Source organism: Bombus bifarius, unplaced genomic scaffold, assembly GCF_011952205.1.
Source record: "Bombus bifarius isolate JDL3187 unplaced genomic scaffold, Bbif_JDL3187 scf7180000008206, whole genome shotgun sequence".
NCBI lineage: Eukaryota > Metazoa > Arthropoda > Insecta > Hymenoptera > Apidae > Bombus > Bombus bifarius.
Window position 1 is genome coordinate 26482 of NW_022884510.1, and position 26344 is coordinate 52825.

The 26344-nt window shown below is 38.5% G+C and overlaps 1 protein-coding gene across 2 annotated transcripts in view; it reads right to left on the reverse strand.

The window, feature by feature from the left end:
- LOC117210518 (octopamine receptor beta-3R-like) overlaps positions 1 to 26344 on the reverse strand; it is a 98836-nt gene that overhangs the window by 9540 nt on the left and 62952 nt on the right. Inside the window, exons 2-3 of one of the 2 annotated variants that reach the window (XM_033453629.1) lie at positions 19218 to 20212; positions 14570 to 14870 (exon numbers count right to left, since the gene is read on the reverse strand). The exons of the other annotated variant lie outside the window; for it this stretch is intronic. Of the exons in view, the coding sequence (XP_033309520.1) occupies positions 14570 to 14870; positions 19218 to 19853 (937 nt within the window). The 5' untranslated portion in view covers positions 19854 to 20212. The remainder of the gene's footprint in view (positions 1 to 14569; positions 14871 to 19217; positions 20213 to 26344) is intronic. 2 annotated transcript variants of the gene reach the window in all.

Here is a 26344-nt window from a genome sequence, read left to right on the forward strand (position 1 = left end):
GTATTGGTTGCCAAGCAGCTTAAGAAGCGTCGCAACTGCCGAATATAACGATCTTACCCAAGCGGAACTCTTATATTTTATCTATAGCGTATAGTATGCATATCATAAACGACAATTGGACAAGCTTGGATGTTCTGCCGATCCATCCGATGAAAGCCCTGTGGCGCAAATGCATGCACGTCAGGCTGTAAGAAATGTCTGTTAGTTATAACTCGATTAAAAATGAATACCATTGATGTATTGAGTTTGCTCCAAATGCCAATTACTCCGTTTACCGCCTGCCGTTTTCTGTAAAAGATCGTCATCTGACTGGCCACCACCTTACGGCGTCGTGAACGGAAAATAAAAAATGACCAAAACCTAATCCGATATCCACGATTCAAATGCATGCAGAATAACGAACATACCAGTAGCTTAAGAATATCGATTTTTGAAAGAAGTATCGTCAAAAGCCAGGAGAGCGTTACACATCAACAGGTGGATTGAAATTTTCTACCCTAAAAATCCCCTAAGATCTAAAAAGTATCATTGTTATTTGATACCCAAACGGTGGAAAATTAAATCATTCGCTCAAACATGGCAATCATCTCTGACCGTAGACTGTCGCAAATTTCGCGTCACTTTCAATTTGAATCTTTGTGAATGTGTTGTGAGAATGGACATTTTTCGAGACATACATCGACTTGTAAAAAGTTATGAACCTATTATTCGTTGTGGGAAAACTATTAGTACTATTAGTAAATTATTAAGCTACTAAACAAAAAGATTTTTGCTGAAGAAGGCGAATAAAATCATATAGTCAATTATATAATTAATTATTTGTATTAGAAATATTACAAGTCATAGCATTATACATGTATTAGGAAGTACGGCACGATTTCTTTTGATATTTACAGATACGCCGATCGTCCACACCTAGTCTCCACCGTTTGGCACTTTCGAGCTTTTTAGATTAGATAGATAGATGGATAGATAGATGGATAGATAGATGGATAGATAGATAGATAGAGAGGGAGGAAGGGAGGGAGGGAGAGAGAGAGAGAGACAGAGACAGAGATAGAGAGAGCCAGAACGATTTCTTACCGATCTCTTATTATTAGAAATGTGGTACACTAATTTAAAGAATGGTATCGATCGTATAAGCGTACAGTCGAAAAGAACTGCAAGTAAGTGGAATACTTACTCATTTCTCACTTTCTCGACACGTCGTACATTCGAAACGTGTAGCTATTTGATATTACCATCAAGATTCTTATTGTTCGAGTAGTTAGGTGGGGGCAAACACAAAACACAACGATGGCTGTCGAATTCAATACATGTCTAATGCGCCCGCCGCCATTGTCGAAATGTTATTCAAGATCGAATGAGCCTCGAAAGCTGCAGGAACTTCGTGTTTGCTGCGAGTCGATTAAGCAGTAAGAGGTTCTTAGAGGTAGGCGACACTTTAGGACGACTTTCAACGGACACGTCCTGTTTTAGAAACTCGACCGATTAAATTCATGCGAAAAACGAACGTCCGTACGAGTTACGTTCTATTTGGTTGGTAGTTGATTGGATTTGCGGTGGAAGATTGCAATTTCACTAATTATACTTCTTATTCTATGAACTTTCTACTTTCAGAATCTATAATATTCTGTTGCTTGATTCAACCAATTTACTAGATAAACACAGTCATCGTAGACCAAGACGAACGCCTTAAAGAAATACAAGTCTAAATAAACCCAGCCACGAATTATCAAGAAGTAATAAGTACCTTTCAGAAACTCCTTTTACCTCTCATGTTAGCTAAGACTTTACGAACAAGATTTTTTTCTTTCTCAAAATTCGCTGTTCAGCTTCACCAAGGAATTCAAACCTGCGAATCCCCGTGAGTGTTCATGAGAAAAGAGAAAGAACAAAAGAGGAAAAGAAAAGAATATCGCATCAGCGTACATCGACAATGCCGATTCGTAAAATCTGAGCTAATAAAGTCTCTGGTGATTCTGTTTCAGAGCTTTCAGTCGCGAGCTTAATGAGATTCGTCTTCCACTTTTATTCTCATCCTCGTCTTTGCCCCTTCCTCCTCTTCCTTGGCTGCCGTTTCCCCTTCGTCTTCCTTTAAAGAAAAGTAAAACCGGGTAGATACTTTTTACGGAGTCGTATATCGAATCAATCTTCTCGACGACGACGACGAAGGACCAAGGAAAGATTGGCTTGCAGCGAAGAAGAAGAAAAAGAGTTTGAAACCCAATCCTTTTCCTACGCGTAGTTTGTCGCATAACAAATTGCATTAGATGCTGCGAATTAATGTCATTCTTTCTCACCGCTTTTGTTATTAAAGACACGACGCGACTCAGAGGTGGTCTGGAAGAAATCGAGCGATCTGTCTTTACCGGTCACGTCGACGCTCCAGACGGAAACCGTCCATCTCCTGTCGATCTTCGACCGAAAGGAAAATCGGACACTGTCTGCTGTGACTATCGCGAGAAAATGTAAAGTCGATCGTGAGAAATCGTTCGCCGTTCTCTTAATTGATCGTTATTGGTATTACGAGGAAAAACGTTACGACCATTATCAGTTTTAATTTTAAATTTAGGCTGGTTTCTTGACAATTAACTCCACGATAGGCACTCAAGGTTTAAATGTAAAAGAAATATCTGTTGGCATCCAAGATCGTAGAGACACACTGTAACTTGGTTGTAACAGCGAGTGTCGTTTTTATCGTTACGATATTTATCGCGTCATTTAAAGCTACGCTGAATATTCAGTCGATAGAAGCGTCGATGTAAATGGAAATCGCAGTCGTTTTGTTCGAACATTTTCCATGGTGTCGTCTATCATATTGTATTATAGTCCGCATCGGGGTATGGGCCGCGATGGACGTGTGTGTGTGTGTGTGTGTGTGTAGAATACGACGGTGAATTACGATTCCGACAGCTGGAACTGCTTGCTGAATTACCCATCGTTTGTTTCGCTACCACGCACAACTATGAATAACCGTATGCCTTAAATTGTCATCGATTAGCAATCAACGACGTTCGTGATTAGCTGATGAAGCATTTGATTCGTTGTAAAGATTATAATTCGTGTAATTTACAGATTAAATAGGCAGAAAATGAATAAAGGGATCGTTACTCGGACTAGAAAAGTCTGTTTTAACAAAAAATGATGTATTAAGATAAAGGAATTTTATTTGATTGAAAAGTTATATTTTACCGTTATTATATGTACTGCGTATCTAATCTGCGGAAATATGAACGTGCGTTCAATGATAATTTTCGCCATATATGTAACTAGTATTTGCATCAATGTAACAGATTTTGAAACATTTAACTCACTACCCTCGCTCCTCTTTAGTTTTGATACTAGTTTATCCTACTGAAACATTGAATAACACACATGAATAATATATATACATGGCATATAATATGGCAACAATCAAGAGATTACATAAAAATTTCCGTTGGCTCGACCTCGAAGTCGCATCTTTTCAACGTAATGTCATCCGTCGTTCGTTGGTAAAACATTTAAACATCTTCTCTCGCAGCATACCCTGTAACGATCCAATTCTCAAATTCATCGAAATCCTGACTAACAGACTATTCAATCTGCATGGCAAATCTGCAGCCGGAAACGAAGCTTCTTCGAAGGATGTCTTATTCTTTATGTAAATTCAATCTAGCTAGATGGAGTAGATCTTGTACCTTCGTCGTCGCTTCGTCCAGCTCTGTTTCTATAAAATCCCGTGCGTTCGTCGGCTGGTCTTTTTTTTCCAAAAGCCTATTCTGTATTCAGCCTATCGTTCATAGATAGCCTGCTACTCGTCCTTTCACCGATGTTCTTTACGTCAGGATTCGTCGATAGAATCAGCGTACGTGTTCTTCAAAAGAAGATCTTATCTCGCCTACGATTTCTTCGCTCAACTCCCAATTCATAAATGATCCGGTGGGATCAAAAGCGACGACCGCCGTTATTTCTCCATTTCTAGCCGTGTTCCTTTATCACGATGGCCTTCGTACTTCTAGTAAAATGCGATGAGTCTGCCTTTGAAAGATTTCAGAGATTTATTCTGTTGCCATCGTGAATAGGTCTCGTTCACGCGAGGTCAGATTTCCGACGACGCTTTATTGCCTAGATTTACGCTAGGTTTATAAACCAACACTAATTTTCAAAATTTTGAATGCTACAAATATCGAATACCAAATAACGTTGACGACAAAGCTTGGACGAAGAATGGTTTGCACAGTATTCACGAGGCGACGCAAGGTAGAAGACATTGACATTGATATCGATACTTTTCATCATCTCAGTGCATCGGTAATAAAAAAAGAATATCGTACAATACCGTAATATACTATAAAAATAGGCAAAAGGGAATTCGCTAAATACCATAATGAAAATTAATACTGCATAGAAAAAATATTACAATGATATTATACAAATAATTTATTTTACTCATGATTTATCATCTATTTTGTTTCTATTTTTGTTAGAATTCGAGGAGATGGATAATATCCCGTCGCAGGATTAAGAAGAACCCTTGCCAATTCTGAAGAAAATACGTTTTCAGTAGCATTAAAAAGTTACACAAGGCGAACGAAAGAAAATCCAATTATCTAAATAATCGCTTCAATGCATGTACATTAAAGCGAGTTAATTAGCTTAAAGAACACCGGTACTTGGCGCTCTCGCAAAATTTCGACACATATTTAAACCACTCCGAGGCTAATGCAAACCAAATCCTAATCGTTTTCACTCGTCCGGTTCTTCGTTCATTTCTCGTCCATTCTTCGTCCATTCTTCGTCCATTCTTCGTCCATTCTTCATCCCTAAACATCTAATTAACACATTCTAATTGCACGCAACGTCGTAGAAACGATTAGAAGCCTATTTCTACCATATCCATGGCTTCTAGCGTTCCTCCCCTCTTTCCTGTGGAGCTTGCAGGCGTCGTTTCCAGATATCGAGCGAGTGAGCGAGCGAAGAGGGCGAGGGTGTCCCGGGGTGTTCCCGTTGGAGCTGCCTGCTGGAACCGCGTTCACTGACCTGCCCCACACCGCAGCCTGCGAGAGATCAAATCCCTGCCACCGCCGCGCATCCCCGTGCAACCCCTGTCCTCCTTCTTTCTCGCGTTTCTCCTGTTCATGCCACTTCTCCCTCCCTCCCTCCCCCCCCCGTCCTTTTGCCGTTCGCAGCTGGTTCTTCAGAATCATCTTTCGTGTCCGCTCTGTCAGACGCCGTGTTTCAAACCGAGAGAACCGGCAATTCTTCGTCTTCGTCGTTTCCGACTTCTTTGTCACGGTGTTACATATGGATGGAAAATGTTTTAATTATTCGAGCAATCGTCGTTTTCTGCTTACGGACGAAGGTTGGAAATGGGCAGGCTTGTTTCGAGGATCGATTTCAGTTGATGGTCGTATTACTCGTATAACGAGAATAGAAACGGATTAGGTACAGTTTTTTGTGGTTGTTTTATGGCAGTGACTTGTTGTTCGTGGATTGATGGGTAGCTGGTAATTGGATCGTACGTTTTTGGAATACGATACCCTTTTTGAGGGAATTGCAGGCGTGAATGTTGAAACGTTAATGTTACTCTTATATTTGTGTTTGTGTTTTAGAATCGAATGGTAGGAATCGTTCTTATATAATATTTGGCTAGAAGTTTGGAAATTGTATGATGACTTGGCATATTTATTTGTATAAGGCTTCTTAACTTTCTATATTAAGTAATACTTTAATGCAATTAATTCGGCGATATATATTATAGGCTAATGATATAATATGTAACTAAAGCATATATGAAAACGCAAAATATCTGCGAGTGATATATATTATTTGTATTTATAATAAGCTACCATGTAACGATAATATTTGTTTGATTAATTGCTCGTTATCTATGCCTATAAATCTCTGTGATACCTTTCAAAGTAATAGGATATTTATTTGAAATAAATTTATTCGCTTTCTTTTTCTTATTTGTTGTGTCGTTTTCCTTATTTGTGAGAAAAATATTCGTAATTAATGGAAAATAAGTAAGAACCTAGCTTTTTTCCTATTTTTCTTTTTCTTCTTTTTCTTTTCTTTTTTCTGGCTACGAATAAAGAAACAGGTTCTAACAAGAGATACATTTTGCTTCCTAAATATTATACGGAATATTACATTTGGGACGTTTTATACGTTTTAGCGTTCCTGTATGCATTTAAAATAGTAATTCTACAGTTATCATTATAAATAACTCTACAGTTTCTTTCAGCAAGATGGAAAAGGATGAAGCAAATAGAAAGAAATCTTTTCAACGTTTATAAACGTGTTCATAAAAGTCGACAAATTGCTCGATTTCCTGCAATAACTACCAAGATAAATTTCCACATCGATTTCAGATATTCAATCCAAATATTCGCGAATGTCATAATTCCCGACTCATCCTCGCTACATCCCCGAAAGTTGTGGTAATTATCCCCAATTTGCCCACCGTTTGCTCGGCACAAATTAATACTTGAAACCTAAAATTAAAACACTACCGCTATTCCAGCAACTTGACAAGTTCGTTTCTAAAGCAAAAGAGCTGATGAAATAAAAGAGCGGAGATCGGAGAATCAATCGGTGATGGGAAAACAAAGGAAGGCGGGAAAGGAAATATTTTTCTTGCGGTGTCGGAGCTCTCGCCGACGACGGTGTGAGCGACACTGGAACCACAACGAAGGAGTAAAACGGGTGTGCTTCGAAGTTGATCCTGGGAATGGGTCGGTGCAGTACGGCTTATATCGTTCTACGCGAGGGAATCGGTAAAAATGGTTCTTCGGACTGCGATGTGCCGGGCTACGTTAATCACCGATGCGAATGGATACAGAAAGTTATATTACGTTATTTTACACTCGTTTCCAACTTTTCTTATTTTCGCATACAGCATAATTTTCTGTCGATTATTTAGCAATGCCATGGTAATTAGCCAAGTTTAAGTATAGTTTCGGACAAATGTTCAAACTCGTTCTTCTCGCAGAGAACTAAATCTTGGACGAAAAAATGTTGTTCTTTCCTGTTGCTATTTTTTTTCTTTTTTATAGAAGGAATACGTGTATATCCCGTTAATATTCATGTGCTATTGCTAGAAATTGGCTAGTGCGTCCAAATACATACTTGTAAGATGCAGCGTACGAAGAATTGAAAGGTTCGCAGCGTATTTTCGCAAACGTGCCGCCCGTGTATCGCACAACGTTCACACCGAACCGTCAAGGATTTCGCTGCGACTTTCTTCGTTCCTCTCCTTTTCGACTATATCTGTTTGTTCTCTCCGCTTCCATCTGGGAAGTTTCGCGAAGGTCTCGCGTGTGTACGGCTAGTCGCCTTTGTGCGCCCGCTTTCTGGGTCAGTTTCTAAATAGGCTTCTCGGCTCATAAAAATCTGCGACGTTTACGTTTACGTGAAAAAAGAACTCCTGCGGGAAGGATCGACGAATCACGACGATGCTGTTTGAACAGGATTCTCGGCTTGTTTCGATTAAGGCTATGTTAACTAATGTAACGTAAAGGCGTTAAGGCTATATTAATTAATTATCTGACATTATTAACAAAAATTACTCGCTTAATTAAGTGTCTAGAAAAAGTATTAGCACGCATCCTTATGCTTCGATGAAACGCTGATTTTTAATCAAGTTCTATATATCGTTATTTTCACAGAATCAAGCTCTTCGTAGTTAGTAGCCATATGACAGTACTGCTAATTGCAAATGATACGAAATTTAATGTACTTGGATCTAATTATCATTAGGTATTGTACGATATTGTTCGATATCGTGCAAACTAAGAATAAGGTCTTTCAATATTGGAACCACTCGTACAAAGTGCTCGTGTTTATGGTTACAGTCCGAGGGGTTTATATCCCATATACCTATATGTACATATATACGTATATGGGATGTTTTCGATGTAAAATATTGCGGTTTTTGGTTTTCGGTTTTCGTTTCTTCGGTATGATCGATGAGAAATGTATCTGTGGGAGGGATGATCCACGTTAAGGCGATCTCGTTATTTATGGGCGTCGAACGAACGTTTATATCGAAAGAAATTCTCCTAGTTCACAAAGAAGACGAGATACATGATGAAAAACGTTTGATAGAAGTTGCGTCGTGAAACAACGGTGCACGAATAAATCGAATGAAATCTCCCATTCGAGTATTATTTCGTTCAAACTTCAACATGTACAGAGGTATTTAAAAGGTGAAACAACTTGTACCGATTCACGATTGTCGTGTACTTTTTGGACATACATTTGTTTTTTGGTCCTTTTGTATCGAACGACGTCTCGTACGTGTCATTGAATATTTTTGAAGGAAAGTTTGTTCCAATAACGTTATTAGCATCTAACTATATCTATAAAATAATCATTATTAATATCTGACAGTTGACAACCAGAAACAGTCGAGCTGCTGTTCTCTTTCCCCTTGTTTTTCTACTGTTCTCTGAAAATGGCACAAGTCCAATTTCGCAACACACGAGTTAAACATGTATAAAACGCGTCTCTCTTCTATTACTTATATTACAATACTTATGACGTTAAAGCCAATGTGTTAAACTATTCTTGTGAATTAATCAGTGTCATTTAAATACGAGAGAAAAATGTACACGTATGTTTCTCCTATATTCGTTCCTCAAACTTTCGACAGGAAACAGGGAAATATATATGGTAGAGAGCAACTATATCGATCGATATAACAGAAAAAGAAAGTTCTCGTTACGGAACACGCAGCATCAAGTACCAACTACATAATTCCGCAGCGGCGTAAAACTTACTTTTGCCCGGATCTCAATTATTCAGCGCGCCTCTGCCGTATTTAGGTCATTATCGATGCTTTGGTCAGTCGTGCCAGTATAGCTATAACAGCGTAACTTGAATTCTATCGATCATCGTTATACGAGCGAAAGCATCGAGTTTTTCAACCTGAGTTCTTAATCCCTCTTTCCATCCAATTGATCGTCAGTCGTTAAAAGTCATCGAATTACTTTTACAGTTACTTTTAGAGATTCGAAAGAATGTTACTCTTTGATTGGAATTGAAGTACCTACGCGAAGAACAGGTATTAAATTTACAAGGTACAAAACTGTACGGTAGATCGGCTAGTTGGTTAGGTTATTCGATAAATAGAATTTTTTCAGTAAAACGTTTTTTAATCCGGTTCTACGTTTCATCTTCATAGCATTAAATTTGTGTAATCATAGAGCGAAAATACTGCTAAATGACACGAGACTTGATACACGCGAGTGTAATTAAATTAGTATGTAAGTTATATAATAAATAAAATAATGTGCCGATGCTTTCTGTAGTCAGTGCATGTATACGTATAACGTAGTATATATATTCTTAAGCAAACTTTAAACATACCGATTGCTACTATCCTGGAAATACGGATCGTGGATTCGGTGGCAGGGTTCATCGAGATCATAGAAACGCGAAGGCTGTATAGTTGCACGAGTAAATTATCAATTGCCAGCAAGCACGACGGCAATTGCGACCAAAAATGTGCCTAAATTTATTATACATAGTACTTAATCCGAGTAATGTCAATAACCCTGATGTCTACTATACACTCGATATATCATAAATTCCAGTGAGCAAGAGCATACTAGAGAACAACAAGTTTACGTGCAAGCGCGAGAATAAATGTTCTCAGGCAATAATATCTAAACAAATAACAATTTCGGTTTTGAGTGATACGACGTTTATCGTGGTCCATAAAACGTCCTGTGATGCGCTGTGTACGATACGCGTACACGATCGAACGACCAAGTAAACACGACCTCCGGTATCGTTAAAATACCCACACTGTAACTTGTGGTTGAACCTCGTATGTGCAATTTGTTGGCGAAAATTAGCCCCACCTGCCTTACGTAAATAGACATCGGTAATGTCCAGCTATCTGTTAATAATCGTACTAAACGCAGTTTTCCTTCGAGACGAGCAACACTACGCGGCTTGGCTTTGTCTCGAAAGCCTCTGCTAAACGACGTCACTGTACGTTCAACGTCGAAAACGACAGTGAGAAATATTTGTACGCAATCATGCGAATATATTTCACTGGAAGTACCGTTAAGTAGCACCACCGCTTTATAAACCGTGAGATCGAAAGTGTAAAAAGCAATAGTAACTGTGAGATCGCAAAGTCTTGGCAACATTTCCGTCTGGCTGTTCTCCATCGTGACGATCATTCGTGGAAGATTCATGCATCGCTGTCGCCAGTTGACGTCGCTGTATTTATATAACTTGCAGTGTTTTCGATTTATCGCGTGGCGGGGACGACATCACTGGTTTAAATATTGCCGAGATAATGAGACCCCCGGCCGCGTAAAATATCGTAGTAGCGATGGCGGAACAGGTTGCCGCTGTCGCGTATGGTGGCTGAAACTGTAACATAATCTAGCATGGGACGGCGAGCAAGGGACAAACAGCCGCATTTATCGGATAATGGGCAGATGATAGCGGCTACTCTGACGTTTAAGAACGATCCTTTAGTCGCAATTTTTTCTACCCTGTTTACGAGCTATTTCATTTAGAGGAAAACAGTATTTCTTTTCTTCTTTTAAGAATACTTTCATTCCTGTTTAACAATGTATTGTGTCGTGATCGTTCTTCGGACATTCCGCCATGTGTTTGCAGTCTACACTTGTTTCATTAGCTAAAATTCTTTCTATTACCCTGCATTACTAAGACATAATTACTTATATAATATATATATATAGTAGTTATAATTATTTTTGATATTTTGGAAAATCGTCGTAATTGAAAATGGACTCGATATCGATAGGTGAAAAGCGCACTGAGTTTCACACAAGCAGTGATTAAATGATAATATCGAAATGACAGGAAACATTTTTATTGTATTCTTTAATATCGTATACCGTAATTCCCATTCTTTCCCTGTTGTTAGAAACGCAAACGCTGATAAATCAGCGAAAATATAAAGCGAAAACTAAATCGCCTTCTGTCGTTCGTTTTTTTTTTTTTCTTTTTCTTTTGGTCGGCCTTTCCTGTGCTCGGATACGCGTTTTCGGCAAGGATAACAAAAGGTGCGTTTATTACGAGCGGCGAATCTCCCAGCGGTGTTAATTTAGGTGAAATAAATTTAGATGTAAATACATCGACGCGACGGCCGAGACAAAATTTCTCGCCTGCCAGACACTGTCATGGAAACTGCACAGCTCGTCCAAAAACTATCCAACTGCTGCACATACACGCTGAAGGGGATATTTATTTCCATTACAATGATTGGCACCTTGCGAGGCGACTTGGTTCCCATCGGGCTCGAGTTTCTCCTTGAATGCGGTCGGTGTCGGTACCGAGAAAACGTTTTTACCCGTCTGCCCGTCGAATTACGTTCACGAAACGTCGCGACACGGCGCATTAAGCCGATCACATACACGTCTGTGCAAATGACTTAAAACGGTAATGTACTCGATTCGAGGGTCGATAAACAAGGCGTTCGTTCTTATTTTGATCGTCTTATAATTAATTATATTAGCGATAAGTAAAAGCGGACAGCGGATCTTAAAATGAAATTTCTCATATTTTGAGAAATATATATCGGGAAATTTGGAGACGGCTTACGATAAAAAAAGAAAAAGAAAAGGAGAAAATAAATGAAAATTCTAATATTTTAACATAAAGTAATAAAACGTGTCAAGCAGCTTAAGATATGTAAGAAATGAATGAAAATTCTCATATTCTGATATACGTATATGCAGGTAGATACAGAATTATGAACAGAGCATGCGTATTATTGATAAACCATTGTATAGCCAGTGTATAAAAAATTGGTTCGCGTGAAAAGCGAACGGTTTCTAAATCGTTAGTTTAGAAAATATTTTAATCTCAGTATGTATCGCAGACTGATTGTAGTAACGATTACAGTTTCGAAAGAAAACTGACATCGACGTACGACGAGTTTTACAATTTCAAACATCTTCCAGACTAATTATCCGCATAAATAGGTTAATACTTTTTCGTATGTAGTATGTGATGAATTTTTACATGCCAATACCAGCTTCCAAGTAATAATAGGAATTTATTTTAAATTAACGATAACAATACGCTGACGATACAGCAGGCTGCCAGCAGGCTACAGCAGGCACGTAACGCGCGAATCGCACTGGGTCATACATCCGAAATCAGTTTTAATTTTTAATTTTTAATTCAGTTTTACTTAATTTTCTGTCCTCCACCGTTCGGTACAAATGGTAGCAATATGCCTGGAACAAGATCCGATCGTTCTGATTTTTATTCCAAACAAAGTGGCATAACCATCGACGAAGCAGCGGAGAAAAAAAGGATATGGAAGGATGGAAAAATTACACGTGGTATCAGTCGTGGGTAATTTCGACATCAATCGTACGTCATTTCTGATCGAGCAATACATAATTGGTACCGTTGGAATGTATTATTACGGCACGAGTGGTAAATCGCGGCGAAAGTTGCGGCCCCACGCTTTTTCAGCGACGCGTTCCACGATTATTCTCGTTCCCCTTCGCTTTGACTGCGATTTCCATCCGATATTAAAAGCGACCCAAAACGTTTGCCCGTCCGCGTGCATGCCATCTTCGTTCCGAAGAACGTTCCGTCAAGAGTGAAATTGCAGATTCGAAGGGAAACGAAAGGAAACGCTCGAATTCAATCGTCGGCAAAAGGATTTTTGTTGCTACAGTGATTCCACTTTGGGGAATTTAAAGATATACAAATACACAAAACGTGGTATATAATATGCAGAAGAATGTAAAATGTCCAAAGTTGAGTATTCGTTAGAACGGATAATTACTAAGTGAAAAGGAAATCTATTCTTAGATCCTATTTCCTCGAGATGTTTGTAGCACGACGATATCCCTGAAAAGTAAAACGCGCTGAGACTCGAGAAACCATGGTTTACACGCGTGTCTGCTGACATACTCTCTCTCTCTCTCTCTCTCTCTCTCTCTCTCTCTCGAACAAGCATGCTCTTTGATGCCTATCGTATCTACCTTCTACCTACGCTAACAAACAATTGAGAAACGGACAGAATGGCAATCTCACGTTATAATGTACGACATGTTGAACGTCGAAACTACAGATTTACGATTTCGTTTCGTACGATCAGCAATAGTGACAAGATGGGGGTGAAGAACGATGGCGTTATTCACGATCCTCGATAAATAACGCGAATTCAGGATCTTGCGTGCAAGACGACAAGAATATTGGGTTTCGCCAGAAGTAGGAATAGAAAGAGAGCTTATTGAATAAAAATAAGGAAAGACACCGGCAGTGGAAATAGACGATCGGCTATTGTTGACGCTGGTAGTGTGACGTGACACTGTTTTGGCAGCTAAAGCTAGAATAAGCTGCTTTTATTAGCAAGGTTCTGGGAAGAATGATCGAGTTTTCGAAAACGTACGAAACAATGCGAGAGAAACTCTTATTATTTGTATATTGTTTATTCCTGTGTAAAAACCTAAATCCATGTATTATTTGTAGTAATATCGTGTTTCTATGGTAATCGTGTCATCTTAATAACGAACGAACTCGTACATGTTTAGTACTTCTGTTTCTGTTTCTATAAAAATTATAATATCAATTTAGTTTAGTTTAGAACAAACTCGGTATATTTAATAATTATTCATTATTTATTTACGAAGGGATCTATCTAGAATGTGCAGAATGCATCGCAATATGCTAGGAGTACAAATGTACGTTTATTTATTATTTATATCAATTCAATTCAATTCAATTCAATCAATTCAATTTATATCATGTGTTATTTATATTAAAGTTATTTCACCCTGTATACTCAGTGACGAATGTTTCGATTCATTACTTGGTGGTCCATTACATTAGTCAGTCCGTTAGTCCATCGCCGTCGTACAGCAAATGCCAAGGTTTAAACTTGAAACTGATACGGTATATTCGGAACCTATTCGGACGTTCGATTATTAACAACAATCGAACAACATCGAACGGTAAAAGGAAACGAATATTTTAAATATACATAGTTAACTTATCATACCCTCTGTGTATTCCTCGATCAGGTTATCGTTTTTAATTCAACATGCGAGTGATATGAATTATTGAACGAATCGAAAGGAGATTTAACAGCAGCGAAAACAGCGACGAGTAATAACGAATCGATAGCATTCGCAACAATTAGCAATAGGAACGACCGTGTATGGTACAGACGGTATGATGCACAAAAGTGCAAGTCCTAATACTTACTTATTAATAGTGTATTGTAACGTAAAGACGTAGGTGATTTATATCACTTTTCGTATAAAAAGCAGTCGCAATTTTACTCGTTCTATTATCCGAAAAATTCCGCAATCCGACTTTTTTCTGCGCAATTAGTTCGGATAGTGCAAGCTCTGTTGTATATTCTCTGTTATATTCTAAATTAGCCAATTTTCAGCACTCGTGCTGATTGCAACACTAATAACACGTTTCGTCCGTACTGTAAGCTCGGTGCAGTCCTTAAACCGAGGCTGTCCTTAAACCTGTCAAACATACCGTCCGTATTCAAAGACGTAGTACTTATATACAGAGGGGAAACCTTTGATGTTTCACTAGCCGCGTGTTCACTCACCGTTCTCCACGTTCAACTCCGCGGCGGTTCTGTAAGACACAGGTCTGCCAAAGTCACTGGCGTCGCTCGGATGCAGCAACAACTGATGGGACGCCCTGGAATGATGTCTCGAGGTGGACGCCCGATGCAAGTGAACGCTGTTTAGGACGGTATTGCTCGAGGCACGACTGAGCGCCTCCCTTTGACGAACAGCCTCCTTGTAGATCTTGCAGTACATCACGATCATCACGAGACCGGGGATCCAGAAGGAAACCGAGGAACTAATCACCGCGTACGGTCGATTCACCTCGAACTTGCACACCTGATTCATCGACACACGCACAAAGTGTCAATCTTTCTTTTGATAAAGGGAATTGCGAGGAATTCGTGGTTTACTTTCTATTACGTTTTTCTTTTTTTTTTCCTTTTCTTTTTTTCTTTTTCTTCTTTTCAAGAATTCGCGTTGTATTTTACGAAGCACTTAATCGAAGGTTGGACGTTATTGTTATAGGTCGTTGTTATTTTCATCGCGAGTCGCCGGATCGCCGGATCGCAGAATCGCAGGATCGCAGGATCGCAGGATCGCAGGATCGCAGGATCGCAGGATCGCAGGATCGAGTCGGTCACATAGGAGCTCAAAGATAGGTCTGATTGTAGTAAGCAAAGAATATTTGTATATCAGCGTGTTTTTTAAAGAAATAAATAAACTATTTTGCTTGGAGTTTGTACGAGAACTTTGAAAGTGACAGATTCTTTAATGCAATCTTTTGTTTCGTTTCTGGTGGTGAAGTCGAATCTTTGACTAATTGGATGGAAATATATTTTGTCCGCGTGTTTAGATATATTCGCGGTTAATATCGATTGTGGCTAAACTAGAACACCCTTCGGTCCTATTCTATATAATTTAATTTGTAATAAGTAATTATGAAAATGTCGTAATCGTAAATGAAAGATATTTTTAAAATAAATTTATTCGAGTAACTCGTAGTGAATTTTCTAACAAGTTTCTTTCTATTTGGAACGTATTCGAGAAAGTTTGGCATCTCTTTGAAAGAAGCAGAGTCTGATCGAATTCTTTTCTCTGCTTCTTTTCTTTAATCTTCAAACATTTTTCTTTTTAATAGCGAGACGAATCGGTCACGTAATTTCATTAAAACGTTCCGATGTTTCAAGTTGGTCCGTACATATCTTTCTGTGTCCTGGCTTCGAAAGAGCAGAAATAGCTTGAAAAAGTAGTATTTAAACAAATTTTAGTGACGATTAGCTTAGAGGTTAGCTCTATTTTGAACCATCCGCGAACTTGAGATGCGTTAATTCGTATTATTAATTCTTTCAAGAATTTCTTTCAATTTTAGTCGATATACTCGATATTTCATCAAAAACAGTGCGAAAAACAGTACGAAAAATAGTACGAAAAGAAACTGAAACCGAACGATGTAACGATATTTTAATCGATAAAGTATGTGGAAACCGCTGTAAGCACATAGACTATGGAAGAGCTACTGTTCGAAGGACAGAGAAATATGAAAGTCGAAACCACTGGGAGAATTTCGATTAACGGAACGTCTATTGTGCGAACGGTTCATTGTACCTGCTGTATTATCGGAGCAATATATTTCGACCTGCCATTCAGCTCCTTTCTACGACGGTATTTTGCGGTAAAACCTCGATTAATCAGAAACTTATTAACCGCAGCTTCGATTATTGGAAAATGATGTATAAACCATGCTATTTTTTTGTTTTTTTTTTTTTTTTTTTTTTTTACTACCCACGTTACTTTTACTACCGTGTTGTTGTTAACTACAGTTAAGAAAGGACCATGATCCAATGCTATTGTCATCTTTACATCTAATAATAAAACTATAAGAAAAATAAATAAATAGGAGCAGATACATTTCGTTGAACGTGAAAATAGTAGAAAATATGTATTTGGATATTTTATTGATTGTGAAAAATGCTCATATTCTAAGGATATAGGAAGGTACAGCTCATTATTCTAAGGATAAGAAGATGATTGAAATGTAAAAACTGGGTGATTTCATAGTTGGAGACCTGATGGCGGTTTATGCCCGACATTTAGATTTAACTATAACATATTTCAGATAAATAGTTTAGTTTATAATATTTCCATCTACTAGAATACTTGTTTTCGTTTCAAGTATTGGTAAAGGGATCTTTTAATTTTTTTTTTTTTTTTTAGTTTTCTTTTAAATACGCGCTGGAAAAGTAAATAACGTACGACTTCTTTTAAACATCTTTAATCGTTTCGTGCTAGTAAACGCGAATACGTGTTAGCAAAAGATTTCTCTCGTCGTCGTTCTCTATAAAATTCTTCTACTCCAATTAAAAATTGTAGCCGGTAAAAGAATTGCTGTAACTTTCCAAGTATTAAATATGAAAAAAGAGATTGTACATATACTTTTATACGAGCAGCGCAGCGGTTGAACGATAACATGAAAAGGAACTATTGTTATGTGACCGGCGCGAAATGTGTTAAAAGAGGAATTTTAATACAATGTACTGTAAAGAAACTGGAATGGTTGTACAAAAATAGCTGTGATAACTATTCTCTGTTAACGAAATTGTATAAAATCTACTTTAAAAGATGCAGAACATTTTGTATAGTTATTATTACTAAGATATTCGTTTAAAGAATTGAATCTTTGATATAGGTACTAATTGAACGTTTAAATAGAATTCTGTATTCTGTGTTCTTATCGTTTTCCTTTTCTCTCTACCTTTCATGGGATATCGTGAGAAGGAAACGAAAATGAATACACGAGAAACGATAAAACGAAGGTTGACAGCAGGTAGCAAGTCGGCGTTGGGAAAAAGAGATACTCGTAACATTGGGAGAAATCACAATATAAATAAGATTAAGGGGGAATAAGAAGATTGAAAATGAGAAAGAGGAAATTGGAAATGGAAAGAAAGGAATTAATGGTAAGGAAGTAATTCATTATTGAAGTAATGAAATTGAAGTAATGAAATTGAAAGTAAAGGAACAGGAAGTTGACAGTACGGAGAACGATGAAATCGAAAATAGACGTTGGACGGAATTGATTTAAGAACGGAGAGCTGAGAGGTTCTGAGTAAAGTTAAGAGGGATAAAAATGGGGAGAACAAGAGAATTTATAGACGCGAGAAGATATTTAAAGTACAAGTTGGAGATGAGACAACTTGCCACGTTGACGAACGTTAAAAGTTAAGATTAAACATTGGGAACGGAAAGAATAACTCGAGGAAGGAAATCGTAGAATACAAATGAGCAGAAAAATATTATATTGACAAAAGCGACAAGACCGCTTTTCATCTTGAAAATATTTCGGAACGTAAGCGGTACAACTTACTTGAAGGAGAAACAGAGGAGGATAAGACGAACCAGAGAACCGCGATCGTGCAGCATCGAACTAACAAAGCGGTAAAAATCACGTAAAAGAATCCATCGTAAAAATTAACAAACTTCGACGAACGACTCTTTCTTGGCGTTTCATCGTCATTACTCTTCTGTATTATAATCAATTCCCTCCCCCGTTTAACCAATCCTACGGATACATACAAATTCGTAAGGAACAATCCCATTTCTAAGAAGAAAAATCTTTTTTTTTTCGGCCAATATGCGTGCTTATCCGCGTGATTTTATTGGGTTTCTCAGAAATAACCAATCAGGCCCACATTCCTTTACCTTGTCTTACCTTCTTCTAGTAGATGCACGGTACTACCATCTGTCCGTCACTTATGATTGTGTTAGGTCTATCAGAAATAAGCAATCAGTCCCCCATTCCTTCGCCTAATCATCTTTTCAGTTGTCCGTTATACAGAGATCGTTATGTATACAGAATGCATTTAGGGATGTGTAAATTGTTCCAGGCTATCCTAAGCCATCCTCTTTTCTTCCAAAGTAACGATAAAGCAAAGAAATAATGTGTTTAGTGAATGTTACGCACACATTATGAACTCACGCTGCTCAATACCATCTTGGTGGGTATAAATGCGTTTTCATTCCTCGAAAAAATAAGGAAAGGAAAGGAAAGGAAAGGAAAGGAAAGGTAACAACCAATCTCTGATCTATAGTACAGTTGTTACAGAGTTACTAGTACAGGTGATGGTGAGAAATCGGTAGTATGTTCGTGGATGAGTAGCGATACCGTATTCTACCGTTGTCGACTGTCGTATAATTAGTTATTATTAGTTATTATAGTACTGACCAAAACTGTCATATTTCGAATCAAGCGAGGAACGAATTTTAAAGCGTACGATTTCAAAACTTGGATAATACCTAAACGTAGTACTTGGACCAAACACGTAAACTCGATATACGCGCTATTTAACATCAACGCAGGATGAAAATTATTAGGCTATCGGATCGCACTATCGTACCGACCTGTTACGCGAGCATACCGTGTACAGCATTATAGTAATACTATGTACGGAAATTGTGCGCTGGCGGTATTTAATAGCAGCGATTGCATAAAGATTGGAAGAAAGTTGTTCACAGTCGTGCCCCCAAACAGCGCGTATTAAAAAAGTCATCAAAGTTCAAGATGGCGACAGCTTTCTAGATAATTGGGGAAAATTTGTCTGTATCCAACCTTCGCTACCGGATAAAAGGATTATATTTTTCAAAAGCCGAAATAAAGATGCCGAAAAAACTATCCAATATCTCTACCTGAGGATTCTTCCTCAACTCTTCCAAATGTTCTTCGGTAGTGTACCATCCCATAAATATAGGGATGAAACTGATCAAAGCAGGCAGCAGCCAGGCACTGCCCAGCATACAAGTCACTGTGAGCCTCCTCATGATGGCAGGATACTCGAGCGGCCTGACTATAGCATAATATCTATCCACGCTGATGCAACATAGATGAAGGATAGAGGCAGTGGAGAAATAAACGTCCAACGAGCTCCACACATCGCACATGATCCTTCCGAACATCCATCGACCAGTCAGCTCGACAGATGCGTTGAAAGACATGGCGCAGACCGCGACGAGGAAGTCGGCCGCTGCTAGGCTGACCACGTATCGATTGGTTGGCACTCGGAGCTTCCGATGCCTTCTAACGCTGGCGATCACCAGCGCGTTCCCTACCAGAGCGGTGACGATAATGCTGACGATCGCTACGCCCTTGATCGCCGTCCAGATGACGTTTGATAGCTGGTAAATGTCTGCAGAAGCAGTGGTCGCTTCGAACGTATCGCGAACGCTCGAGTTGAGCGATTCTGAAAGGCGGCCGATGCCGCAAGTCGTGCTGAGCCTGCCTATCGATCGGTCCACGTCCTCGTCCGCTGGCTCACCGACTTCCATTCCAGCGCTCGCTGCCTATGAGCATGCTACACGCCTGGAAACCGTTCGGGTACAGTCTGTTTCAAGTGTTCGAACACGAGCACGGCCTTCGAGCTTTCCAAGGTGGAAGACAGCTGGCGGAAGAGGTATCGACGGACCCGAGTATCGACGTGCATCGTGCTCTCGAGTGAAAAGCCAAAGTCAGGCTATCCGTGAGCTTTCACGGATGCTTACGGAGATTTTAGGTTCGCTGATCTGATTCGCTGGGCAAGTTGGTGGATAGAGTTTGTTCCAGCTGATGCCTCTGTCTGGTCTCTCTGTTCTCTGGTCTTTGGGATGTTGTTTTAGGGCACCGCGTGCCCTTTATATCTTTGAATAAACTAAATAAGAGATTTTTATTAGTTTGAGTGACGGATCAAAGAACCGCGGGTATGGACTGTTTTGTTCAAGCTTTGCTTATTCTATACGAGACAAAGTCAAAAATTTGGAATCATTCTCTTGAAATCAAAATCAATGTTATCGATATCGATTGTAACTCTTTTTTATATCCACGGAGTTTCGAAAATCAGTTTCGCTCGCCATTGCGTCATCGAACAAAGATGTTTTTTTCTCTGCGAGATGGCAGAATTCTAAGCTGGCTCTTTTAACTCTTTGAGAGGGTAACGTGAAAGTAACTAGGATAACCTGTCAAATATCGCACTAAAAATTTCACACGCGTTTTAAATAACATTATTGTGTAACACAATTATCAATGATATACGTGTATTTATGGTTCTTCGAGTTACAATCGTGCCTGTAATAGTACGTTGCAAACATTCCAGTTCACTTTTTCAGGGCAAATCTGAAACTGCATTGTTAAATACTGTTAAAAACACCGTCGAAATCCGAAAGAAGCCGCGAATCAATTGTTGTGGAACGAACATCAACAAGTTTAAAATCTAAAACAATTATTAATATTTGTCGATTACAAAATGTTTCCTGATACCGGAAATGTCTGACACCGGAAAGACGATGAATCTCTATTTTCTGAATCATTCTCTTTAGATCCTCCGTTATTTGATCGCGCGGACGCGGACCATTAGACTCTTAGATTCCACGAAATATATGATTCCGAATATATTTGGCCGATCGTGCGTATCGAGCGTCTCTGAACGAATGGAAAAGTTAAGAGATCGTTTGCAAGGTAATTCCGAGCAAAAAGCGTCGTACGAACATAGATTCTATTCTTAAATATCTTACGACTATGTTTAAATTGCCGGGACCATGAGGCATGGTCGTATATAATAGCGGTTATTAAATCTCAAGTTAACGAAGGAAACACATGGTAATGTATACACGCGTACGTATAAAGTCTATGAACATGAGAAATGGCAAGAATTTTCCGACAGACGTAATAACACTTAACAAATGTTACTATCACGTGATAAAGTTACGAGATTAGTACGACGGGATTTTACAGAAATCCGTATAATAGAAAACTCGTATAATAGATATTTCGTTTTAACGATTAATGTACGATTAATTAAAAAGGAAGAAAAGTATACGTATCTGAAGACCTCGATACTATCCCGATAAAACTTGAAACTATTATAACTACACGAATACCGAATAGGAATAGAATCACTCTGTTTATACGATGTTCTTTTATGCAAAGTGATCTCTTAAACGATCTTTTAAATTCGTTTGCGCTCTTTCTACGACTATCTACTTAGCATAACGAATATCTTAACTAATTGGAACGGTTTATCCTTTTGAAACGACACAAAATAAAAAAAGATACGATAAACCGTAAACCACCTTTCTGTTTTAAATGGAGCAGTCCAAGTCTTTTCTCTCTCTCTCTCTCTCTCTCTCTCTCTCTCTCTCTCTCTCTCTTTAGTTTCTTTAGTTTGAAAAATTAGTTTGAAAAATTAATCTAAAAATTAATGTAAATAGATATTTTATGTTTAGAAAAAAAAGATTCTTCTATGTTTAATCGTTTCAAAGTTATGACCGCTCCATGAGATATAAGTTATTAATGATATACATACAAATCACAATTCCAATCGGATCGATCTCAATGTTGTATATTAATATTTAAAAAAAATAATACAATTTTAATATTCTTAACAGCAATAGAAGCGTTTTGAACAAAACTCCAGATAGCATTGTCTTTCAATATTCAAACAGTTCGTAATTAATGGAAAGAAAAGACAAGGACAATGCCAATTTTTGTACTCGTGGATCGACTAATATACGACATGCATTCGTTTTGTCAGATACTTTGCTCGATATTCGTGCGCGACGTTATTAGAACTATCCGTTCGCGACGAAGGGAAACACTTGTCTTAATTTCTACAACCAAACTTCTAGGAACGTGAATTCCGTGCTTTCGGCAATATGAACGTCTGCGAACCTATGTTGGAAGATAATTGCACGCGAAGAAAAGAGAAGAAAGATGGCCGGATGTACGATAGGCGGATACGCACGTGCAAACTTTTCGCATAAACGTTCCTCCTGTTCGGAGCGACAGGGTACGCTTTTAACGTTAAAGCAAACAACGGTGGTTGGAGCACCAGCCGAGACAAGTTGTACGCATATTTAGCTTGGCCGAAAAACGTCTTTCTCTCCGGGTATTCGAAGCAAAACGCAAACAGCCAACGACCTGGCCTCCAATAATGTATATTATACTCGTCTGAAGTGGAATTACGCGGGGGAAGCAGCGTTCTCTTCGGTCTCTTCCATGAATATTTGATACTTCATGTGTATATGTGTATATGTGTATGTGTGTGGGAAAGGCAATAACGCGATAACGATTAGTTTGACGGTTTTCCGAGATGGAAATTTCGGGTAACAGAGTACTTTCCGTACTATCGTTATTAGCTTAACAACGTCCGGTGTTGTATCTATATGTTATCGAAGAAATTGAGAGAGGACAGAAATATTTTAATAACGAATTAATGGATAATTAATGAACGTTGATTACGATGGGCTTACCCTTTTCAAAATCAACTTACTCTTTTCAACTTTGCCAGCGATACCAGCAACCTGTAGTCAGTTACTACGATAGAATCGCTTTTTATAGCATTCAAGTTGTAGAAGAAGAATTTGGCTAACATTTTCATGGAAAATATACGAAAGAATAATAACGAGTAATAACAACGAGTAATAATTGGAATACAGTAGCAGCTGAGATTTCTCCACTGCGATCTATGCCCCAAACGATCTAACTTCTGCTTCTGTTCCAAATGAACTCGCCGAGTTTCGCAACTTATCGTTCGCTCCGTTTACCGTAAGTCTAACCACGCGAACATTCTATCCGCAAACAATCCGGCTTCTCGTCATCCGGCCGGTCTGACGTAGTTCATCCGAAACAGCATTGCCTGAAACCACGTGCCATAACAGGGAAAAGGCAGAATCCTTCGCCCCGACCTAGAACCGTATTCTCCGAGCGAACTTCATAATCCCAGGTTGCCAGGTGTCAAACGGAAAATCGGACATTTAGAACTTGTCAGCTGGAGGCAGATGCAACCTGCTAGCCGTATCGATAAGAAACGAGTAATAAGAAATGTAAGGCCGGGTTCTAATGAAAGAGTCGGACAATGCTGGGTCGAAAGCCACTGGTGTTACTCCTCCTGGCAATAGTTAATAAATCGGTTAGTCAATGCTGATTATTAATAAAATCCTTTTAATTTAATCGGCCATGTACTAACAGAAGGATCACAAACGAATCTTTCGTATTCGTCCTCTCGTGGTCTGATATACCTGTCAGTAAAATTTACTAACGCAAAATTCGCTACGCTATAGATTTCATCGTCTTTTATCGTTTTTTATCGTCTCATCTTAAAAGTTTCATTCGGGATGATCAAATTTCTCACGACGGCCACACGCAACGAACCTTATAATCTGCTTCCTTCGAATTCATCGCGGTTACAGGAATGTTAACAAGTACAGTGTGAAGACAAAGCCTAGTAAGCTTGCTGGTGTAACGCAGTTAAGAACGAGCGAGTGCTCGAATCTTCCCTATTACCGACGTCACGCAAGAAAATTGTTCGTCGTATAACCGTCTTTAACTGTAGAAGGTAAAGAAGTAAATTTTATCAAGGCGTATAACCGTATAAAATGTCGAAAAGTTTCGGCGAGTTATAATAATATAAGCTTTGGCGAGCCACTTTCAACGAATCGCAAACCCAATAATAAATAATTTATATGTATATATAATATAGACCGTTGGAATACCTTCTCGTTACTCAAGGTAACCACTCCCATTACACCAAATTTTCGCTGATATTTTCAAAGAATCGTCAATTTCCAGGGAAAAAAATGATAGAAAACGGCCATCGGTCCTCGGTCGTCGATAAACCTCCATCGAACATGCATATTACGCAGGAAATCGAGCCAGCCCCCCCCCCTCCCCACCCGATATCCACGTCGCCCGTGTGCCTATTCACATTTCCGCCGGAACTACGGCATTTCGTGTGCCATTAATTACGCCCATTGAAGCTTCGCATCTCCATTTTCGAACGCGCATTTCTCACGTGGTATCTGCTATGCTGTCAAGTGATCTAGACCTTGAATCTTCGCTACACTCGCTATGATCGTGCTATGATCGTGCTATCTATGATCTACGCCTGTAATCTGATTAGTCTACGTCGAATTAATCAAAGTTAACTTTTCTTGGTTTCGTGTTGTTTGTAGCATTTATTATACATTAACAAACAGACTAATTTCTTTCCTTTGCAATCAGCAAGAAGAATTCGTTTAAACGGGTCGTTTAATTCGTCTTCCTCGATAATTTTCTTTTTTTTTTCAACTTCTTTACGAAGACTTTTTTTACAACAAAATTTTACGAAAAGTTCAATAGAACTCGATAGAACGTTTCGCAAATGATTAATTTTTCTCTTCCTCTGATTAGTATCTCTTCTATAATAAATATATATATATATATATATATCTGTATATAGCGATTTGTTTCAGACGGGGGTTAGGCAAATAGGCTGGAATACTTTTAACGGCAAATGTATTACTATGTTGCCGATACAGGAAAGTAGGTACTTATAGCAACTAGTTTGCGCGTGATCGTGAAGAAAAATACATAAACATTATATATGTACACGGTATAGTTACTTACGTTGAAATAGATTCTGTACAAAATAATTACGTACTTTACGTGCTTTATGTAATAATATAAAATACGAGATAATTGACATGTTAATAATAGTATGACGTTATGAACGTGATATCATACCGTACGTAACACGGCAATACGAAGAGAGATACGATGCATTGTAGCATTATATTAAGAACGTGAGCTGATAGCGATATAATAATATTATTATAAGCAGATATAGATCGTTCGGATGCTCGTAATAAAGCAGACAAAATCAATTTACATGATAACTCTAAAGAACATAAAAATTCTTTTGCCTCTTTCTGTCTGTTTAGTTTGGTCCCGTTAGCCTGTTCTAATTCTAGCCATTTCCTGGAAAGAGGTAGAAGGTTTTATCAACACTGTTGCTTTGAACGCGCTAATTTAATTGCAGTTGCCATTACTTTAATAAATGTACTAATGACACCCTTTTGCCGACTACACTGGACGAGTATAAATGTCTCTCGTCGTGAATTTTATTTGTTCTCCTGGCAATTGCGATAATCGTTATAGGAATATTACAGATTTTGAATATTATTGCCAGTTACTCTAGTACACGCTAGTGACGTTTTACATTATCCGATTTGACAGCAAAATTTTTCCCTCGTTAAAAGTTTCTTGTTTACCTTAAGTGCAGCTTTTTTTAAAGATGGTAATTTGTAATCAACGTCGTAATTACTCGCAGCGAACGCCGACTCGATCGTTTGTTCGTGTAATAGCACAAGGACTAATAGCACAACGACTAATAACGTTCAAACAACTGGAATAGGAAGAACGAGTGTGACATCAACTCGATTTGACAACCCACCCTCTCGGTTTTTTTAATCCGATTGGCCAATCAAATGAAACGATTTCCGGTTAGATTTAGCGGATGGTCGAGCATCCGGTTGGAACTTCCGAGTTGAGTGAGTCATCAGTTTGATCAGCCAACATCGAAACCGAAACATCGCTCGGTATGATAGGAGACAGCAATGCCTACGAAACGTCGGCGCAAAGTTCAATTGCAAAGTGCAAATGTAAAATGCAAACACGATTGCTTCCGAGAAGCGAATATCATGGCATCTCCAGCCATCGTGAAAATTTAAAATCTAAGGTTAGCGTTCCGTGTAATTTTCAAAATTGAATTGTAGCTACTTGAATTGTATATAATGTATATAATGTAACGATTGTATATACAAGTATTAGCCTCTTAGTTGTGTTTCATTTTGTTGGATCTCGTTGCATTCTTTGTAGCAGATGGTCAAAAGTAAATGCTGAGTATAGTAAAGTGAAAGAACGTTATTTCACCTCTTCTGAATCGAGACACGAGAATCTGATAGGAAGGTAATTCATACTTTCTTTACGACGACGTGCAATACCAAAACACAATGTGGGAAACGTATTC